The sequence below is a fragment of the Nyctereutes procyonoides genome, unplaced genomic scaffold (genome assembly GCF_905146905.1).
Source record: "Nyctereutes procyonoides isolate TBG_1078 unplaced genomic scaffold, NYPRO_anot_genome, whole genome shotgun sequence".
In the NCBI taxonomy this organism is placed as follows: Eukaryota; Metazoa; Chordata; class Mammalia; order Carnivora; family Canidae; genus Nyctereutes; species Nyctereutes procyonoides.
Genome location: NW_026575028.1, coordinates 4,865,955 through 4,884,456, shown reverse-complemented (window position 1 = coordinate 4,884,456; position 18,502 = coordinate 4,865,955). Strand labels below are relative to the sequence as shown.

At 44.9% G+C, this 18,502-nt stretch overlaps 1 protein-coding gene across 1 annotated transcript in view; it reads left to right on the top strand.

Moving 5' to 3' along the window:
• The window catches only part of CRACR2A (calcium release activated channel regulator 2A), a 131,877-nt gene extending 117,355 nt beyond the window's left edge, over positions 1 to 14,522 (top strand). The window contains 3 exon segments of the mRNA XM_055315638.1: positions 6,307 to 6,408; positions 8,680 to 8,756; positions 10,254 to 14,522. Of these exon segments, the coding sequence (XP_055171613.1) occupies positions 6,307 to 6,408; positions 8,680 to 8,756; positions 10,254 to 10,338 (264 nt within the window). The 3' untranslated portion in view covers positions 10,339 to 14,522.
• The last annotated feature ends 3,980 nt before the right edge of the window (positions 14,523 to 18,502 follow it).

Genomic DNA, 18,502 nt, shown 5'->3' with positions numbered 1-18,502 from the left:
TCAGTTTTCATTATTGGAAGTCTAGGCACAATTTTTTTTAAAAGATTTTATTTATTTACTTCTTGAGAGACACAGAGAGAGAGGCAGAGACACAGGCAGAGGGAGAAGCAGGGTCCCTGCAGGATCCAATGCGGAACTTGATCTCGGGACTCCAGGATCATGCCCTGGGCCAAAGGCAGACACTCAACCGCTGAGCCATCCAGGCGTCCCTGGGCACAATTTTGTTAGACAAGCAGGTTTCCCTTAGAAAATCACTGATCTAAAACAACATTTCATTCTCAAAGGAAGAAATGGAGGCCATGACTTCTGCACCACCCATTCTTTTCCCAGCTATGGCCATTTCATTGTCCCTTGATAGGGACAACTGCAGGCAGAGGAGGCAGTTTGAAAGGCAGTAGTCTGGGATTAATAGGGATGGATAGAGGCAAACTTGCAGAACCGTGCTCTCTGTCATCAGTAGGAGCAGTAGTTTCTGAGGCCCCTATTTTGCATTAAGAGCCCGGGATCTAGTCAGAGAGGTGGAATATCAGTCGAATATGGTGGTGGCAGTGAGGCGAAGAGATATCAGAGGGCCATCTTTGCAGCTGGAAGCACCAGTTTGGTCATTTTCCGGAAAACCAGGCCAAGCATCTGATGACTGCCATGTTCCCAAGTTGGGTAGGGCTGAAAAGCATCGTCAGCACGTACCCAGCAAGAGTCCTCAGGGAAGCCCTGTTGCATCAATGGCCCAGGAAATCACGCCAAAATGCGCTTTGCTCAGAATTCTCTGGGTGCGGATGGGGCTTTTCTGTATAATTGGGAGTTTGGATTTTCCTTCTTGAGACTATCAGCAGAAGGTACAGGTAAAACTCTAAATGGCGATTCCAAACCTGAATAATCAGGATCACCTATGATGCTTTCAAACAAAACAGATGTTAGGCTTTCTTTCCCAAATAGAACGATTCAGAGCCCAGAAATACAATTTAAAAAAAAAAAAGAAAAAAGGCAGTAGACTGATTCCCTGCTGCCCTGATTCCAAGCCTAAAGAGTGCATCTCAAAGTTTAATATGCAGAGGAATCTCCTGGGGACCTTGTGAAAATATGAAATGTGACTCCGCAGGTTCAGAATCTTAGATAGGCCCCAAGATTCTACATTTCTAACAAGTTCTCAGGCAAGGCCAATGCAGCCAGGCTGGGGACCACCCTTTGAGAAGCAAGGTTCTGAATCACTTTCAAAGATGTCTGCGTTCCTTCAACAAGAATCTACTGAGCATCACCCACCTGTCTAGCACTGGTGAGGCACTCTGGGGGACTTGGTACGGGGACCCAGCCCTGTGGCCCAGGGTTTCAAGAACAAGTGCTGGGGGCAGTTGTGTGAACATGTGATCAAGCGTCAGATGGTGGAGTGTGTGTCAAAGGTGTGGAACAGTGGGATCATGAATGCAATTATTCTCAAGATTCTTGAAAAGCTGAAGTCATTCTGCCTTGGCAACCAGCAATCAGAGGTGTCAGGTGACAGATTAAAACCTGACACCTAATTTGATCGGAGGGGATTGAAAATAATAAGTACTTTATATTTGTGGAGCACCTTATTTTTCCATAGAGCTCCAAGCACTTTGCCAACTCCCTCGCCTGGAGAAGGGAGGGTGGAGGGGGAGCTTTAATAACAGGCTTCAGGTTCTGAAGCCTTATTATTAAGTGAATGCTGGCCAGCTGTTCGCAGCGCCCCTTCCTCCTGCAACCTGAAAAGCAGTGTAAGAAGAAAGGGCTTAAATTGCCACAGATTATACGTGGCAAAGACTCACTCTTGGAAGAGGTTGTGTGGGGTGGGAACAGATGTTTGGGGGGTGGGGTGGGGTGTAGAGTACCCTATAAAGGAAGTACTTACTATCCCAGCTCAGCACTTCCAGGCCACAAAACTGGCCGATCACCCAATGACAGAGTGGAGCAGAAGCTCTAAAGGGTTCTGGCCCCCACATTCTTACAGGGGGCATTTGATCCTCTGGGCACGGGTGGCTCCAGGATAGAGCTGGAGTATGCACGGATGAGAGGACCATAATAGATCCTTCCAGCCCCAACGGAACCAAGCTCCTTTGGCACAAGAGACCTAACACTTGCTCTGCTTTATGAGGTGGGAGAGCCTGGTCCCCATGGCTGTCCTCCTACATTTTCCTCTCCGGGGCAGCTCTACCTTGCCCACAGGCCTTCCACGGAAGAGGCCCAGGCACATCCTGTGCTGATTCTCCTGCCATTTACATTTCCTATGTACCATATAGCACATCAAAGCAAGTAACCATTCCTGGGAACTCACTATTTCCAACCCTCCCCCACCTCCTTCTCATCTCTCCTTGGGAGGACTGGTTTAGCCAATCTAATCCAGAGAAGAAACTGGTTGGGCTCTAAGGGTCCCATGTTTAGACCATGGGACAAATTGGATGCCTGGAGACTTTGGGGCCTGTATCAGTTAGGGAAAATAGGATTTGGTACAAACCTGAAAGGGCTGGTATTTTTCTCAAATCCAGTTTGTTGGTCCCTGATGTCTGTGGTCCTGGCATGTTGAACTTCTTGTTTCCATCTTTTGTCACTCTGAGAGCCCTGTATTGTTAGGCCTATAAGTCAAGGAGGTGGAAAATGACTGGAGTCATTAAGCCAACAGGAGCAGTGTCTCCAAGCTGGGAAAGAACTTGAAGATTAATCTAATGCAGTCTCTGGTTTTATGGATGAAAAGTCCTGTGATCCAGAGAGAGGAAGTGACTTGTCCAAAAGTACCCACAGCTTGCCAGACGCCCAGCCGGAACTAGAATCTAGGGCTTTGCCACTGCATTATGCTGCATTATGCATTATGTGACAAGAGCATCACATGGTCCATGGTTGAAATCTGCTTCTGAAAAATAGGTGTTCATTTCTTTTCAGTCCTTGCCACTTCCACCTCACAGCAGAACAATTCTATAGCTCGAAGGGGCCAGGCCCACTTTCCTCTCCTTTCGTGGACCACTAGCTAATTCTCATTCTGTGATCTTTGCACAGCACAGAGCAAAAAATAGCAGTTTGATTTTTTTCCCCCATGTTCCAAGTTGAGCTTGAAGTGCTGGCAGTTTAAAACGAACTACACAAATAAATCTTGTTTTGACTCATAGTCCAGGGGGTGGATAAATATGGAAACCCCCAAGATATAATTTTGCAGTCATTTTTTTCTTAGCATAACTACATGCTTTAATGTGCTGAGAAATTTTTTTGTTCTGGCTCCAGAGAAATAGCAGCACTATCCTGGCTAAGTGCTTTTTCTTGCCTCCCAGCAAATGCATATTAACACACACACACACACACACACACACACACACACAGTCACACTCACACATACTACAGCCAACCAAACCCAACAGCTGCACGTTCTGAGCTGAATGTCAGTCCTCTGCTCCAGGTTGACAGCTCGTGTTATTTAAAGTCAGAGGTGGGTAATCTTTTGAATTTCAACACGTCTGTCTTCCAACAAGCACGAGTTCAAAGAAAGGCAACTGAAATGGTTGGAGGAATGGAGAGACTTCTATGTCAGAGTATCAGAGGATAGGAAGCAGCTGTATAGGTCCATCTCACAGCTCACAGAAGAGAGTCTGTGAAGAGGAATGATTTGGACAGGTCCCACACAGTCAGGTTGGGTTGTGTGCCCTTCCAAAGAGCTCTGCTTCCTTCTCTCTGACCTGTCATGCCTACAGAGTTCTCCTGGCATCTATAGAAATGTCAGCAGAGGTGGGGTAGACTTTAGACTCGTTTCCCAAAAGAGATGCACTTTAGACTTTCAAAAGGGAGTGTTGTGTCAGTCAGTGGGTACTGATGAACCTCTTTGTGCCAAGCTGTATACAGGCTGAACAACTAGGCGGGGTACGTGAAGAATGTAAGGTTTGGGCAGATAGCCGAAGATTTGAGGTTCAGGTCAGAGAGGACCACGAGACACCTACCCTGGCCCCAACCCTCCCTGTGGCCCTGTGTCAGAGCCCAGTGTTGGGCCAGGGTGTTGATGACTGACTGCCTATGATGGCCAGCATACTCTTCTGGCCTTATGCTGGTGCTCACTTATTTTTGCCACATCTTTGGGGATAGACCGAATTCTTTATCAGCAGCAATCCAAGGCCCACAGAAGGGAAGCCAGCTGTCCCGAGTATTTGCATAAGAGAGGAACAATGCAAAGGACAGAAGCCACAGCTGGGGGGTGGCAGGGTAGGGGGAGGCCTTGGCTTTTTTCTGCTCCTTCTAAGATGTTTTATTTTTATATCCAGGAATTTCTTTAAAAAAAGAAGCTGCCCCCCCAACCCTGCCACAACCCCACACCCCAACCGCCTTTCCCTCAGAGGCAGCATTGCTGTCTGTGGTGTACTGGGCTCAGATGCTGGGCATGTGACTCTTCCTTACCTGATCCTATTCGGTCATTCAGTACCCACCATCCCCTTTGTAAGTGAGGAGGCTGAAGCCATCACCCATTCCAACCTACCTGAATCCAGGTTCGAATTCTGCCTTCGGATTTCAAGTCTGATGCTCATATTTTCAGAGTTTCCATGTCAAGAAATCCCACAAGGCTTAGTCATCCCTCACACATAAATCTACAAATATCTCTCATGTGCTCCACACAGCAAGCCTTCTGGCCCATTTCCTTGCTTTCTCCTCTTTTTTTCCTTTTCTGTGAAAAAGTCTTCACACAAGTTTCTGTGGCACAACACAGTCAGAAAATGGGGGTATTCCTATTACTCAATGCTCTGGTAATAGGGAGCCACAGCATGGTCTCTATGCCATAAGTAGTTTCTCATTTGCAAATAATTGGAAAGGGTGCAATCAACTTAGCACATCAACTACAGTGCACATAATTTGATCTATTTGTGATGGATCAGAAGATGCATTACCAACATGAATTACCATCTGACCATGAATAGATGGAAATACCACTTTGAGAGAATTCTAGTTAATAAGATACTAAGTAGCAGAGAATTCACTGGAAACCAGAATGTAGAGAAAAACATTGGAGAATCATGGACTGTAGACTAAAGGCTCCTCATAACGCAGCGACTTTGTTATCAAATATTCTTTCGGATTCTCTGAGGCTTAATGTTCTCGTTGAGTAAATGAGAATTTTTTTCACTACCAAACTGCAATAAAGTGAACGTATAGATTAAGGAGCCATGGAGGCTTGATTTCAAAGATAATTGCACTCAAACTTAAAATATGTGCATCTATTGGATGGACTTGGGATATTGATATGAAGTGGTTAGATAAAGTGGCTGAACTCTTAGAAAAACTGGAAGGGCTTGTTAGCTTCTATCATCCCCCAACCCTCTCTCGTTAGTAAAACATTTTAGCTAAAATGAATAATTATTGTTTACCAAATTATTATTAAAAGACCCAATTAAATATCTCACTAAGTAAAAATAACAAACTGCTCGAATGTGAATATTACCATATATACTCACTTAATAGCTGCGTGCTGTGGGCCCTTTGTTTGCCATCCCAAGAGGCACAGAAAGTACACACATTACACAAGGGAGGACACCCCGGGATGCCGAGACTGGGGTGTGGGCTGGTGGCTGATATGCCACAGTCATCAGAGGAGTGAAGAAAGCTGACCCCTTGAATACCTGTTACTTGTGGTCACAGAGCTCTTTCCCCTGTGGGGCTTTAGTCAGAGCCAGAGCAAGCAGAGACAGGGTGCTGCGCACCCCACGGGGTGACCTCCAATTACGCACACAACAGTTGTATACTGGGCACTAGGGACCCAATACCAGGTATGAGACTTGGACCCAACCATCTGGGAGCTTCTGTGCTCAATATGAGGCCTCTGGAGATGCTACGTCTAATCAAAGTGGCCCTTAGACCTGCTCCAAACCACATTACATGAATTCCTTTGGTTCATTCTGGTTCGTTTAGACTAAGTCCGGTCACTTAGGAATGCTTTCAGAGATGCTAATAAGCATTGTTAAAGGACACCTAGTTTATCAGGCTCTACTGTCCCCTCATCCCGTTACCCTCAGCACACCTGAGGGGGCCTGCATGTCCCATCCAGCAAGGATGAGTGATGAAGGAGGGAGAAGTCACTGCAAGCCGAATCTGGGAGGTACCCAGAGGCAGATCTGAGGCACCCTGCAGAAGCCTCATAAACTGAGACCCTCAGAGAACATGACTCTCCCTCTTAGCTTTTGTGATGACTGGATTATCGCCTGGCCTGCTTGTGGCAGCAGGGGTGTTGCAAGCCAGATTGCATCTTTCCTGCCAGGATTTTAAGCCTGCCCTTCTGGGGTTTCTTTATGGATGCTTCTCTCAGTTGGGGTATTATCTGTTCTGCAGGAAGCTGTGGGAGACTACATTCCTGTTCTTCTGCTGGGCAATAAAGTTGACAATGAGAAAGAGCGGGAAGTTCCCCGAGGCCTCGGAGAACAACTTTCCAAGGTAAAGAACAAACGTTTCCATCTCTCTGGTTGGGGTGGGACCCCAAGGGCCATGAGGCCTGTGCTCAGGAGCCTTGGTGGGAGCCTTCTCTGGAAGCCCCCTGGAGAAGGAAGCAAGTGGGCAAGACGGGTATCCTGGCATCATAGGAATGGCCCAACTCCTGTGTAGGTGGAACTTTTTGTAGAAAGTCCCACATCGCGAGACAGAGGTGGCAGGGGATGATGAAGATATAGGGAAACTCTTTTCCTTGGAATTCAGAATGATAAATTCTTAGGTAGTAAGAGGTTACTTATTTAAATCCCCTATCAGATACTTGGATCCCTTCATCTGTGTTTCCACTTGATCACCTCCAGGGATGAAATACTCACTATCTGAGGGCAGCTGATTCTTCTTTGAATAGCTCTGTCAAGAATTTATCCATTCTATCAAGATTGAGCCTGCAGGCTCAATGAGCCTGTGAACTTGAGATAAATTTAAACTCAAAGCATGCACTCAAAAACTTACTGTTAAAAGAAGCGTTAGCCCTCTGGCCCAAACTGGGGAACAGTACGGCCTGACGGAAATCAGGCAGCAAGATTGTGCTGGCTTCTGGGCTCTTTCTACTGCCTCCAAGTGGTTTTCAGGAAACTGTATGTCTGGAAAGATGGGGGTGCTTTCCAGCCCCAGGATTCCATATTTCTTAGTGTGCTCACTCTAAACTCAGGGACTCACGGCCCCTGAGGCTGGGAAGACCGGCACAGATGGTAAAGGTCAAGGAAAAAAGGAGGAAGAAGGGTCTTGCAGATGTTCCCATGCAGAGTGATGAGGTAACTGCCTGTCGCAGTCCCTTAGCCACAATACTGACATTTGGAAGGACTCTGCCAACAGAAAGGTTTCTCATGTTTCATCTGGCAGAAAAATCTGACCATAACTGACGTGAAGCATTTATGGTCTTTGTTTACCCTGTTTGAGTGAATTTTCAAATGTTTCACTGAAGAAATATTACTATGTTTGATTATAGGGTGCTATCCTGGACCCTCTGAGGGTAATATAATATATGGTATATGCATCTGTTATTTCTCTGAGACTCAGTCTCTGGATCCAAGGATTTTGATTCATGAACTGCAGACCTGTATTTTTATCATCCCATTTTTTTCCTTTTGTCTTTTCTTGGTCAGTTAAAAGCAAGCAAGCAAACAAACAAAAACAAGGCTCAGAGAAGTTTTGATTGATTCAGTTTATCACATAGGTCCTCAGTGATGGGATCAGGAAGGAAAGCCGGAAGACAAATTCTGTCTTCTAATTCTAGATCCTGTGTGCTCTCCACCCCTACCCCCCTACCATGGAGCCTTTATTCTTCCATAGACTGGCCCAGAGTCAGGCTCCCACAGAAGTGTGGACAGGGGCTGGGTGAAGAGGACCAGAGGATAGAGTGGGCCCCTGGGGTATGAATCAGGAAAGCAGAACTGTGAGCCAGTGTTTGTAGAGTCTCCAGATATGCAGACCTCAGAGGAAGTGTCCGCATTCAGCTGCCTGCATCCCCTCAGGGCATCAGCCCCCAGGGCTCCATGCTCCATGTGTTAGCACTGTCCTAAGGGAGCTCCTGCTTCTCTATTGACAGGAGCTATAAATGGATATAATGATGACCCTTGGCCAAGAGCCCCTACGATGCCTACTGAAGTGTTGGCCAATTGTCCTTTGGCACCAACCCTGGCCTCGGCAGCAGGAATATTAATTAACTGGTGTGAAGGAGAATTTCTACTGGAGTGCCTTAGTGACATCTGCCCCAGGGTCATAGAATGCCAGTGTCCTGGGAAGAGCATGTTGCTGGGAGTCCTGCCATTAACTAAGTCATTGAATGAACAGAACTGCCACCATTTATACCATGCACTTTGTTTCCCTGCTTGTGCAGTGGGAAGAATGTGGCCCATCCCAGCCTTTGTATCTGCCAGCATCACAGGCTGCTGTGAAAAGGAAATGAACATATACATACCTGAGAGCAATCTGGGAAAGCATAAAGCACTAAGGCAGCATACAGTTTGGGGTTTTACAATTGTTAAAACTCATCTGGGAGAGTTCTGTAATCACAGAACGTATATTAGACAGGGAGCCTGAGGAGAGGGAAATCAACCTTCTCTGGTAGGACCAGGAAGGGGAGAGGAATGAAAGGGGTCTCCAAGAGGAAGTGAGGGATGTGGGTTGATGCCCACGAGGTGTTCTCCTCCCATCTCCCATGCTTCTGATCAGTACCCCCAGGACTCTCTTTCTCTCTCCTCTGTCTTATAATTCCAGGAGAACAATCTGATCTTCTATGAATGCAGTGCCTATTCCGGTCACAACACCAAAGAGTCTCTGCTCCATCTAGCCAGGTAAAGAGGCACATCCCGACAATCAAGGTCTGGGGGGAAGCATGGCATTCACTTCTATGTGGATGATACTCCCTCTGTCTGAACCTTCTGGGTAAAGGGGCTGGAGGCTGAAGCCTTTGTGTGGGATTCAGGGACAAGCCTTCTGCAATACAATAAGGACAAAAAAGAAAGCCTCCCTACCTCTCACCCCCACTGCAGTCTTCTTCTTCTGAGTCTGAAAAGCTGCCTTTTTCCCAGGGATCTTCTTTTTAAATGCAAATGCTCTGGGAAAGGTCATATCATAGGTCCCTGAACAGTGGCTAATATTTTAGCAGGAATTAGTTGGCAGCCAGCTAGAAACAACAGTTATAATATGGGCTTCAGGGGAGGGGGTGGAGAAGCCAAGGAGAGGAGGGGCTCTTCGGGAGGACTAGAGGCACCCAAGGTGACAATGCTCAAAGGGTTAGTTCTGCCAAAAGACTATTTTCATAAGTCTCCAACCTATACCAAAATTTAAAAGATAAAAACAAAACCATACAGGGTCCTATTTTCAATACTTGGACAATCACTCATTTATTCATTTATTTATAAGCATTCATTTCATTCTGTCTATCCACCCACCCATCCAGCCATCCACTCACCTATCATCCATCCATCCATCCATCCATATATCCATCCAACCATTGACCTATTCCTCCAATCTCTCCACCCATCCATCCGCTCACCCACCCATTTATCTATTCATACATGTATCCATCAACTCAACTATCCATCTATCCAAAACAACTTTTTCTATACTTTGGAGAGGTTGTGAACTTATGGAAGACCATGGGGAAAGCTGTAGGCTTTTCTCCACCACTAATTCCCTGGGGCAAGTCACTCTATCTCTCTAAGCTTTGCCCCTAACAAAGAACATCAATCATATCATCCCTGTGGACTCAGGCTCTTATAAATATCAAAAGAGATGGTTAAGGTGAAAGCACGTTGAGAGTATAAAGCAGGGATAAGATACCACTATTTTTAATCCTTTACCTCCTACATCTAATCATGAACTTTGGCAACTTGTAGACCTTCTATAGAGTATGTAACCAAAAAGTATATTTTCTGAGTCCCTACTGTGTGCCAGGTACTATGATAGGCTACAGAGACACAGAGACAAAATATACAGTCTCTGTCTTCAAGCAACTTTCTTGCCTGAGGGAGCCAACCAGGGAAGCAGTACATTCTGACATGGGATGATGGCATTATAACAGGGGAATGGTCAGAATGCTGGCAGGGGTACTTACACCACCTGGAGAATCAGGGGAGGCTTCTTGAAAGAAGATCCTTCATGAAGGATCCATATTGACTAAACTTTGTCTTTACAAATTATGGTTATGTACCTATACTTCCGAGGGGGAGACTTTAAATACTCTGATGCCCTAGTGAGACTGAGTTCCCTCCTTATCATGCAGATGGCTTGTAACCCAAGGATCTAGCAGCTCTCCACTACTGACACTGTACCTTCCCCTCTTCCAGGATCCTCAAGAAACAGGAAGATACAGCAAGGGAGGACACAATACAGGCTGACCGCCCTGCCAAAAAGAAGTCTTGCTGTGGCTGATGAGAGTCCTCCTAGGACTGCTCCATGCAGGTCTGAGGTCATAGACTTTTAGCCTGAATCCTGCACATAGGCTCCTGCTTGAATGTTTCCACCACAGACTGCTTAAGCCTTTGTCTTTGTCAGTGACTTGCCTCTACTGCCAGGAAGAGGAGAACATCCAGGCAGGAAAGCTGCTCTTGCAGCATTCTGGAGTCTTCTATCTCTAGACCCAGATCTCTCTCTAGACCCAGATCTCTCTCTAGACCCAGGCACCCATCCCACCACCACCTCCTGCCACACACACCCCCAGCTTGGTTTTGTGGAGAAAAGAAACAGATGGGCTTTTCCAGAAAAATCACCACATGCCTTCTCCACCTCCCTTCTGCTCCCCTTGCCCTTAGGAGCTGCAGCACTGTGGTTGCTGCGGTAACTGCACAGGGCAGACTTGCTGCTTCTTGTAGGCCAAAGATATAGCACTCTGGCAGAGCCAGGGTGGTTGGGCTTCCTTTGGCTCCTGTTCTCTGGATATCAATGGGATGCTCTTGGTATATGCTTCATGGACCTTGAGATGCCCACATGGTGTTGAGAAAAGTAAGCCAGGGCATCCATATTCTATTGCACATCCCACCCCCAGCACATCCCACCTTTCCAGGCTGCAGAACCCAGGCTCTCAGCAGCCACCATGCCTCCTGTATTTGTTCCTTCATGGTCTCTGAAATGTGCCTTACAAGAAATCCACACCCTTTCCTCTGAACCACCCAACCATGACCCTGACTCCAGGGTGGACTGTGGGTGATAAATGTGTGCCTGGGGTTAGGGAGTGGGCTTACTTCCTGCTTAACTTTGATTGAGAGACGAAAAGAAAACGAAGGGAAAAGCCCATCTGCTGCTAAACAGAGCGACCATTTCTGGAATATAAATAAGGTATATATAGCTTTGTAAAAGCCATTTTCCAATGTTTCTCAAAATAGCTCTTCGAAAAATTGTACATGATGATTAACAAGTTAGATTGACATGCAGGCAGTGAGGCCCAGCACCAGGTCCATAGTTAGAGACTTCATGTTCTTTTCTTTTCTTTTTTTTTTTTTTTTTTTTTTAGAAGACTGTATTTAAAAAAAGAAAGTGTGGCTGTGTTGTTGACATATAGCTGGTGTTTGAAAAGTGAGCAGAGTGTAGCTATAGGCTTCAGTGCCCCTGGGACTTCACCAGCAGAGGGTGCTTGCAGGAATGATCTGGGCCCATGGGTGCTTCCTTCCATCTGGGTGATAGTAAATTCCTAGCCCTAGCAGGGCTCCAGCATTACTGGCTGGCTGTCGGGGGGGCTGGCAAGGGAAGGGTGCTCTCACCCTGAGTGGGAGCTTGGATGAAAAGGTATGAAGATCACTGAACATTACCACCCTAGGGCTGCAGGCCCAGCCCCACAGGAAAGTGAATGGTATCCATACCCAAGCGAGACCCAGGAAGGGAGAGGAGAAGAAAGTGTCCACAGGCCTCCAAGAGGGCTCAAGACAACTGTACACAGCCAGCCAGGCAGGAGAGAATCCACTGGTCAGAGTTTTAAGGCTATTCCCTAAAGCCTCCTCCCCAGATTCCTAAAAGGGTCAGGGCCCCATGGATCATCACATAAGTGTCTTCCCCCTTTTTACAGGCTTTTCTCTCCTTCATTTAGTGCTTGGAGGCACCAGGGAGCCCATGGAACTAAACCCAGCACTGAACACCAGGGTGTGCCCCAAGATCTTGGGCCAGCCAGCTCCCTGCCTGGGCTACCATCTCATCAGTAATATGAAGGATGGGCTCTTTGATGCTTCTGGCTCTTCTTGCTCAGAATGTTTATGATGATACCTTCATTTTCCAACTTAGTCTGGCCCTGGCCCTCAGTCTAAATTTGAAGGGAACTCACAGAAAAAACTCTTTCAAAGAAAGGGCACTAGCAATGGTCTCATTCATGGGATGCAGGGGATAATGGGTCACCCAGAAGTGGCCCTCCAGTATCTGTGTGGGTGTGTGTTGCTGTGCGAACATGTGTTGTTCCAAGAAGGGGGGCAGATAGAGGGTAAGGATCATCATAAAGAAAGGAAACCAGATCTCCTGCTTCTGAAAGCAGAAAAGCAGAGATGGTAGTTGGAATTTATGGGGCAAGCAGGCTATACCTGGAGTTTCCCAAGCCCACAGATGCCTTTATCCTCTAGGCCTAGTCCTGGCTTGGGGGTGCATTTTTCCATTTAGGAAAAGTGCCTTCAGGGTTTACAGCAGGATAGAGTGAGATAGCGCCTGACCCTATAGCATATGGGGTAAATCCCCACCAACCCTCAAAGGTCCAGGCAGAGAAAAGAGAGCAGGAAGGGTCTTTAGGCCACTACTGCTTCTTTCTCTAACCCCACTTCAAACAAGTATGGATAATGGGACTTCAGAGGGACTCTGAGAAGTTCTGAGTCCCTACATCAGAGCTTCCTCTTCTATCCCCATTCCTTGTAAGCCATCAAGGTGATCAAAGCCACCCCAGTGACTGTGAGTCTGTCCCAGGGCCTGGCAGAGTGCTGTCAGAGAAGCCTCTGGCTCCAAACCATTTATACTGTTGCAATGATCTTGAGCAAGTCACTTGACCAGGTTTCCTGTTCATCTGTAGATCAGAGGTTTCAATGTCTACCTCACATGGACGTTTTAAGCATTAAGTGAGGCAATGAATGTGAAATACTTAGCACAGTGCCCAGCACACACAGGTGCTAACAGGTAGGAGCTACCATTGTTGTCAACCTCGAGTCACTGCCCCTACCACTAGCCTTGCCCTAATCTTGGATTGAGAACCAGGTAACACTTACTAAGCATCTCTCCGAAGTGGGTGCTCTCACAAACACTACCTAGTTTGAGTACCCAGTTGCTTGGCCCATCTGCCTGGCTTATGAGCTTGTTTTCAGCATTGCCTCTTGGCCCTATTCTCCTTTGTTCCAATGGTTTTCCAATCAGTACCTATATCTTTCAGCCCACAAACCACTCTGCTTTCCCGGCCATGCTTCTCCAGAATTCAGACAGAAGCTCAGACCAGGTGCCAGGACGTTTACCTAAGAATGACCTGTGCCCATCACCATCCTTGGTCCCACATTTTCTCTGCTGTTCTGACTCCTTGTGCTGCTTCTGGCATCTGCTGCTGCCCTCAGTCCTGAGTTGCCAAACCAGGGGCTTCAGCACCAAACCAAAGCCCCAGTTGTTCATTTGTTTGTCTGTTTGTTTTTAAGATTTATTTATTTGAGCATGAGAGCAAGAGAGCATGTACAGGGGGAGGGGCAGGTAGAGAAGAAGAGAATCTCAAGCTGACTCCACACTGAGCATGGAGCTTGACATGGAGCTTGATCTCACAACCCTGAAGATCATGACCTGAGCAGAAACCAAGAGTCAGATGCTTTAACCAACTGAGCCACCCAGGCAGTCTGCCGCAGTTGTTTGCTATTTGTCTGGCATTTATCTTTCTTGGCAGTCTCTTTGAGGTCTTTTCTGTTCCTCTGTGATACACTAGCTTTCTTCCACCACTCCCCATCCTGTACTCTTTATCTGTTAACACTTCCATCCTTCTTCCCTACTCTCCTGAGGGCTCATTCCAGGTCACACCTTTATGTTTTATCAAAAATAGCTCAACCCTTTGTTTCTGTCACTAGCAGTCAGTGCTCTGAAGGATCTTAAACCAATTTCAGCTAAGGTATTAATGCAAATGGTGGGTTAAGGGCTATATGTATATACATGTGTGGGCGCTCATATGTGTGTGTGTGTGTGTGTGTGTGTGTGTGTGTGTGTGTGTGTGTTAATGAAGAACTTTAAAGGGCACAAAACCCTAGCTCAAGGGAATAAATCCCTAGTGGTCATGGGGGTCAAGTATTTAGGACAGAGCTGCCTTCTCCTAAAGTTTTTTGCTTCAAATATTTTGGGGCTCTATTTCTAGGTTCATATATGTTCATATTTGTTATGTCTTCTTAATGAATTGATCCTTTATCATTATAAGGTGTCCTTCTTGCCTTTAGTAACAATTTTTATTTTAAAGTCTATTTTGTCTGATATTAGTAGAGGCATTCCAGCTGTCTTTTGGTTGCTATTGCTATAACCTTTTTGATTCTTGTACTTTCTCCCTATTTATGCTTTTAAATGTAAACTGAGTCTCTTGTAGACAACATGCAGTAAGATCATGTTTTGTTTTTTTTTAATATATTCTTCCAATATCTGCCTTTTAATTGGAAAGTTTACTGTTTACATTTAATATATTGGGTAAAGTAAGATTTATGTCTGCCATTTTGCAATTTCTTTTCTTTATTTCATATGTCTTTTTGTTCTTCTATTTCTCCATTACTGTCTTCTTTTGTGTTAGTTATTTTCTAACATACTATTTTAATTATCTTATCATTTCATTTACTATATATATATTTTTTACTTATTTTCTTGGTTGGTACCCTGAAAGTAACCATTAATATCTCAGTTTATAATAATCTAGTTTGGATTAATACCAACTTAATTTCAATATGACACAAAATTTTGCTTCTGCATAGTTCCATTCCCCATTCCATATGTTGTTATTATCACAAATTACATCTTTATACATTTTATTTCCACCAACATAGATGTATTGTTATTGCTTTATGCAGTTCTCTTTTTCTTAAAAAAATATTTTATTTATTTGAGAGAGAGAATACAAGCAGGGGGAGTGGCAGAGGAAGAGGGAGAAGTAGGCTCCCTGCTAAGCAAGGATTCCCCATGTGGGGCTCGATCCCAAGACCCTGGGATCATGACCTGAGCTGAAGGCAGATGCTTAACTGACTGAGCCACCCAGGTACCCCTATGCAGTTTTCTTTTAAATCAGATTTTAAAACAAGCTATCAATGAAAAATACATTCATAGCATTTTCTATATTTAATTATTTACCTTTACAAGTCCTCTTAATTTGTTGATTCAAGTTACTATCTAGTGTCTTTCACTTCACTAGTATTTCTTGTAGGGAAGATCTGCGAAAGACCAACACTCTCAGTTTTGTTTATGTGAAAATGTCTTGATTTATCCTTCAGTTTTGATGGATAGTTTTGTGAGATATTGAACTTTTGGTTGTCAGGGGATTTTTTTCCACTTGGTACTTTGAATATACCATCCACTGTGTCTGGCCCCATGGTTTCTGATGAGAAGTTAGCTGTTAATCTTATTGAGGCTCTTTTTTATATGATGAGTTGCTTCTCTATTGCTGCTTTCAAAGTTCTTTGAAAGTCTTTGACTTTCAACAGTTTGATTTTGATGTGTCTCGCTATGGGTCTCTTTAAGTTCATCCTACTTGGAGTTTCTTGAGCTTCTTGGATATGTAGATTGATAGGCTTCATCGAATTTGGGATCTTTTTGGTCATTATTTCCTTAAATATTCTTGACACCTTTTTTCCATCTCCTTTCCTTCTAGAATTCCTGTGATGCATACGTTGGCATGCCTGATGGTGCCCCTCAGGTTTCTGAGGTTTTGTTCATTTTTTCTTCATTACGTTTTGTGTTCCCTACACTGGATAGTCTATAGCCCTATCTTCAAGTTCACTGATTCTTTCTTCTGCCTGCTTAAATATGCTATTGGGAACTTTTCATTTCCATTATTGCACTTTTCAACTCCAGAATTTCTATTTGGTCTCTTTCATAATTTTTATATCTTTGTTGATTCTATTTGGTGGGGCATTGTTCTCAGACTTTCCTTTGGTTCATTAGAAATGGTTTCCTTTAGATCTTTGAACAAACTTAAAATAGCTGGTTTAAAATTTCAAAGACCTCGGATTGCTAGCTATCTGTACTGTGCGCAAATCAAGTTCTACTTACTAGTCCTTTCTTCCTTCCTCACACTTCACACAACATAGCCAGGACTTGTCTCATGCTTTAGCCCCACTTCTAACTTCCTCCCTAAAGCCTTTCCTGTCTTCTGTGTTGGATGACTGACGTGAAACTCAGAAATCCTTCAGATCTGAGAAACATCCCTACCCCCTTGAGCTTCTGGATATCCTGCTGGAGATGAGCTGCCCAAGGTAATGTCCACCTCCTTGAGAAAGTGAAAGAAGGCCAGACATCCTCAGGCAGCGTTCGCTTTTCTGCCAGGACGCCAGACATTCCACAGTTTCACTCCAAAGGGATAGATGGAGGAATACTACAGATCAGAAGTGTTTAATTACTTCAAAATAATGAAATCACAGTACACAAACATACAGAAACAAATATTTAAGTAATTTCTTGCTGACTGGGCTTAGGAGCACTGTCACCTCTCCTCCCATTATTTGGGGAAAAGAAATTGGCTACACAAATTCCAAGTTCAGTCAAAATCTTTAAGATTTTACTTTATTAGTTATTTCTTCCCTTCTTATCTGGGTGTGTGTGTGTCAGGGTGAGGGGTAGGGATGATGATGGTTGACATGATGTAGGATCTTTCTAAACCTCTCCCACTTCCTAACTCTATTAATATTCCTAATAATAAATATGCTAATTATCAGCAGTAGCAGTAACAAAGAACATCATAACTCCAACTTTCATACAGTTCAGTGGAACCAGTTACAGCGAAGTGCCCTACTTAGGAAGAACCTTGCTGGAAATGATGGGGGTTGGGAAACCATATGGTGCTTGGCTGAGGACCTGAAACCAATAGAAACTGAGATGGATTTGGTGAGGTTGTATCGTTTATCATCCAAGGGAAGGACTGAGTCAAATCCAAGAATGAGCCCCTTTCTCAGAGCTGGAACTTCATCAGCTCTTTGGCTCTGATTCAGAAGTGGTACTTGCAGGCTCTTGACATGCACCAGGAGACTCCCCTCCCAGCAGATGAGGACTCCTAGGGCCAGTGAGGCATATGTCATCATAATGAATTATGACTGGATCCATCTGACCTATAAAAGTAAATGCTACCCATGAAAACATTGCACTACTAAGCAAAAATGCCCAAAAACATGGACAGAGGGAATGGGCTTTTTTTTTTTTTTAACTTGGAATTGAAACATGTAGAGCTCAAGGAGCCTCATAATGAATTTAAGTAAGATAACTATGTAGCTAGAATTCACTGAGCGTGTGTAGCACCAGGTCAAGGACAGAGTGTCAGGGTATGATTTAACATCCAGTCCATAGGCTCCCCAAGGCCATTCTGTAATGATATTGTATTGTACTTATTTATACACACTGCCCACAGGGCTTGTAATGAGTGAAATGCACTGGACTGAACTCCCGAGGGCAGGAGCATTCATCTCTGCCTCATGTTTGGCATAGTGTCTGGCAAACAATGTTTGCCTTATAGGAACAGTTGAGAATAGAGCATCATTTCTCAAGAACAAGGCCCACCACTTGGTGAGCCACTCCAATGGAGCCTCAGTTCCCAGAGGCTGGATGACTGGATCTCTGTAGTCTGGTGGACCCATGGGGTTCCCTCACTGCTTCAAATGATTTGCTGCTTCTGGCTCTTAAAACAGAGTGCTGAGAAGCATTCCAGCTGCTGTGATTCAATTGCATTTCAGACAGTGTGATGCCCATCAAAGCATTCCATCTCATCACCCTGCAGCCTCCCCAGCTGTTGCTAGTAGCAATCCATTACCCTCAGGCAGCTCAACAACTCAATTTGACTTGGGCTCCATGCCTTTGTGTATAAAGATGCCTCCCTGCTTGGTTCTCTTCCTTCCAAATATAGAACCGACCATTTTTACCAGGCTGTGCCTCTCACAGATGTTTTCTGTAACCTCTAAAGGTCAGCTCAGAATACGAACCTGCACACAAGTTGTGTGGCCTTAGGCAAAATTTGGAACTGCTTGGGTGTTCTGAACCCTAGCTTCCAAATCTGTTAAAATAGAATTCCCTGTCCTACTGTCTGCTAGTGTGAAGGTCAAACAAGAACTCTAGGGAAAGGGTTTAGTCAACTGAAAGCCTCTAGACAAATGTTAGTTGTTACATCATCATCTATCTCCCTGTGCAAAAGACCAAACAAAATAAGAAACAAAGTCCCACACTTCTTGGTAACCAGAATCTGGGGCCCTAGGTGAAAGCATCTCCCATTTCCCTGGGCTAGTAGAATAAGGAAAATTTGCATTCCTTCAAGCTACAGATTCCTGTCAAAGAATGCTTTGTCATGTTTCCACTCTGCCTTGAAATAGGGCAGGGTCCCACCATCGCAGACTACGAGGTTCTCACTGGCAGAGTTCTTGTCTTACTCATTTTT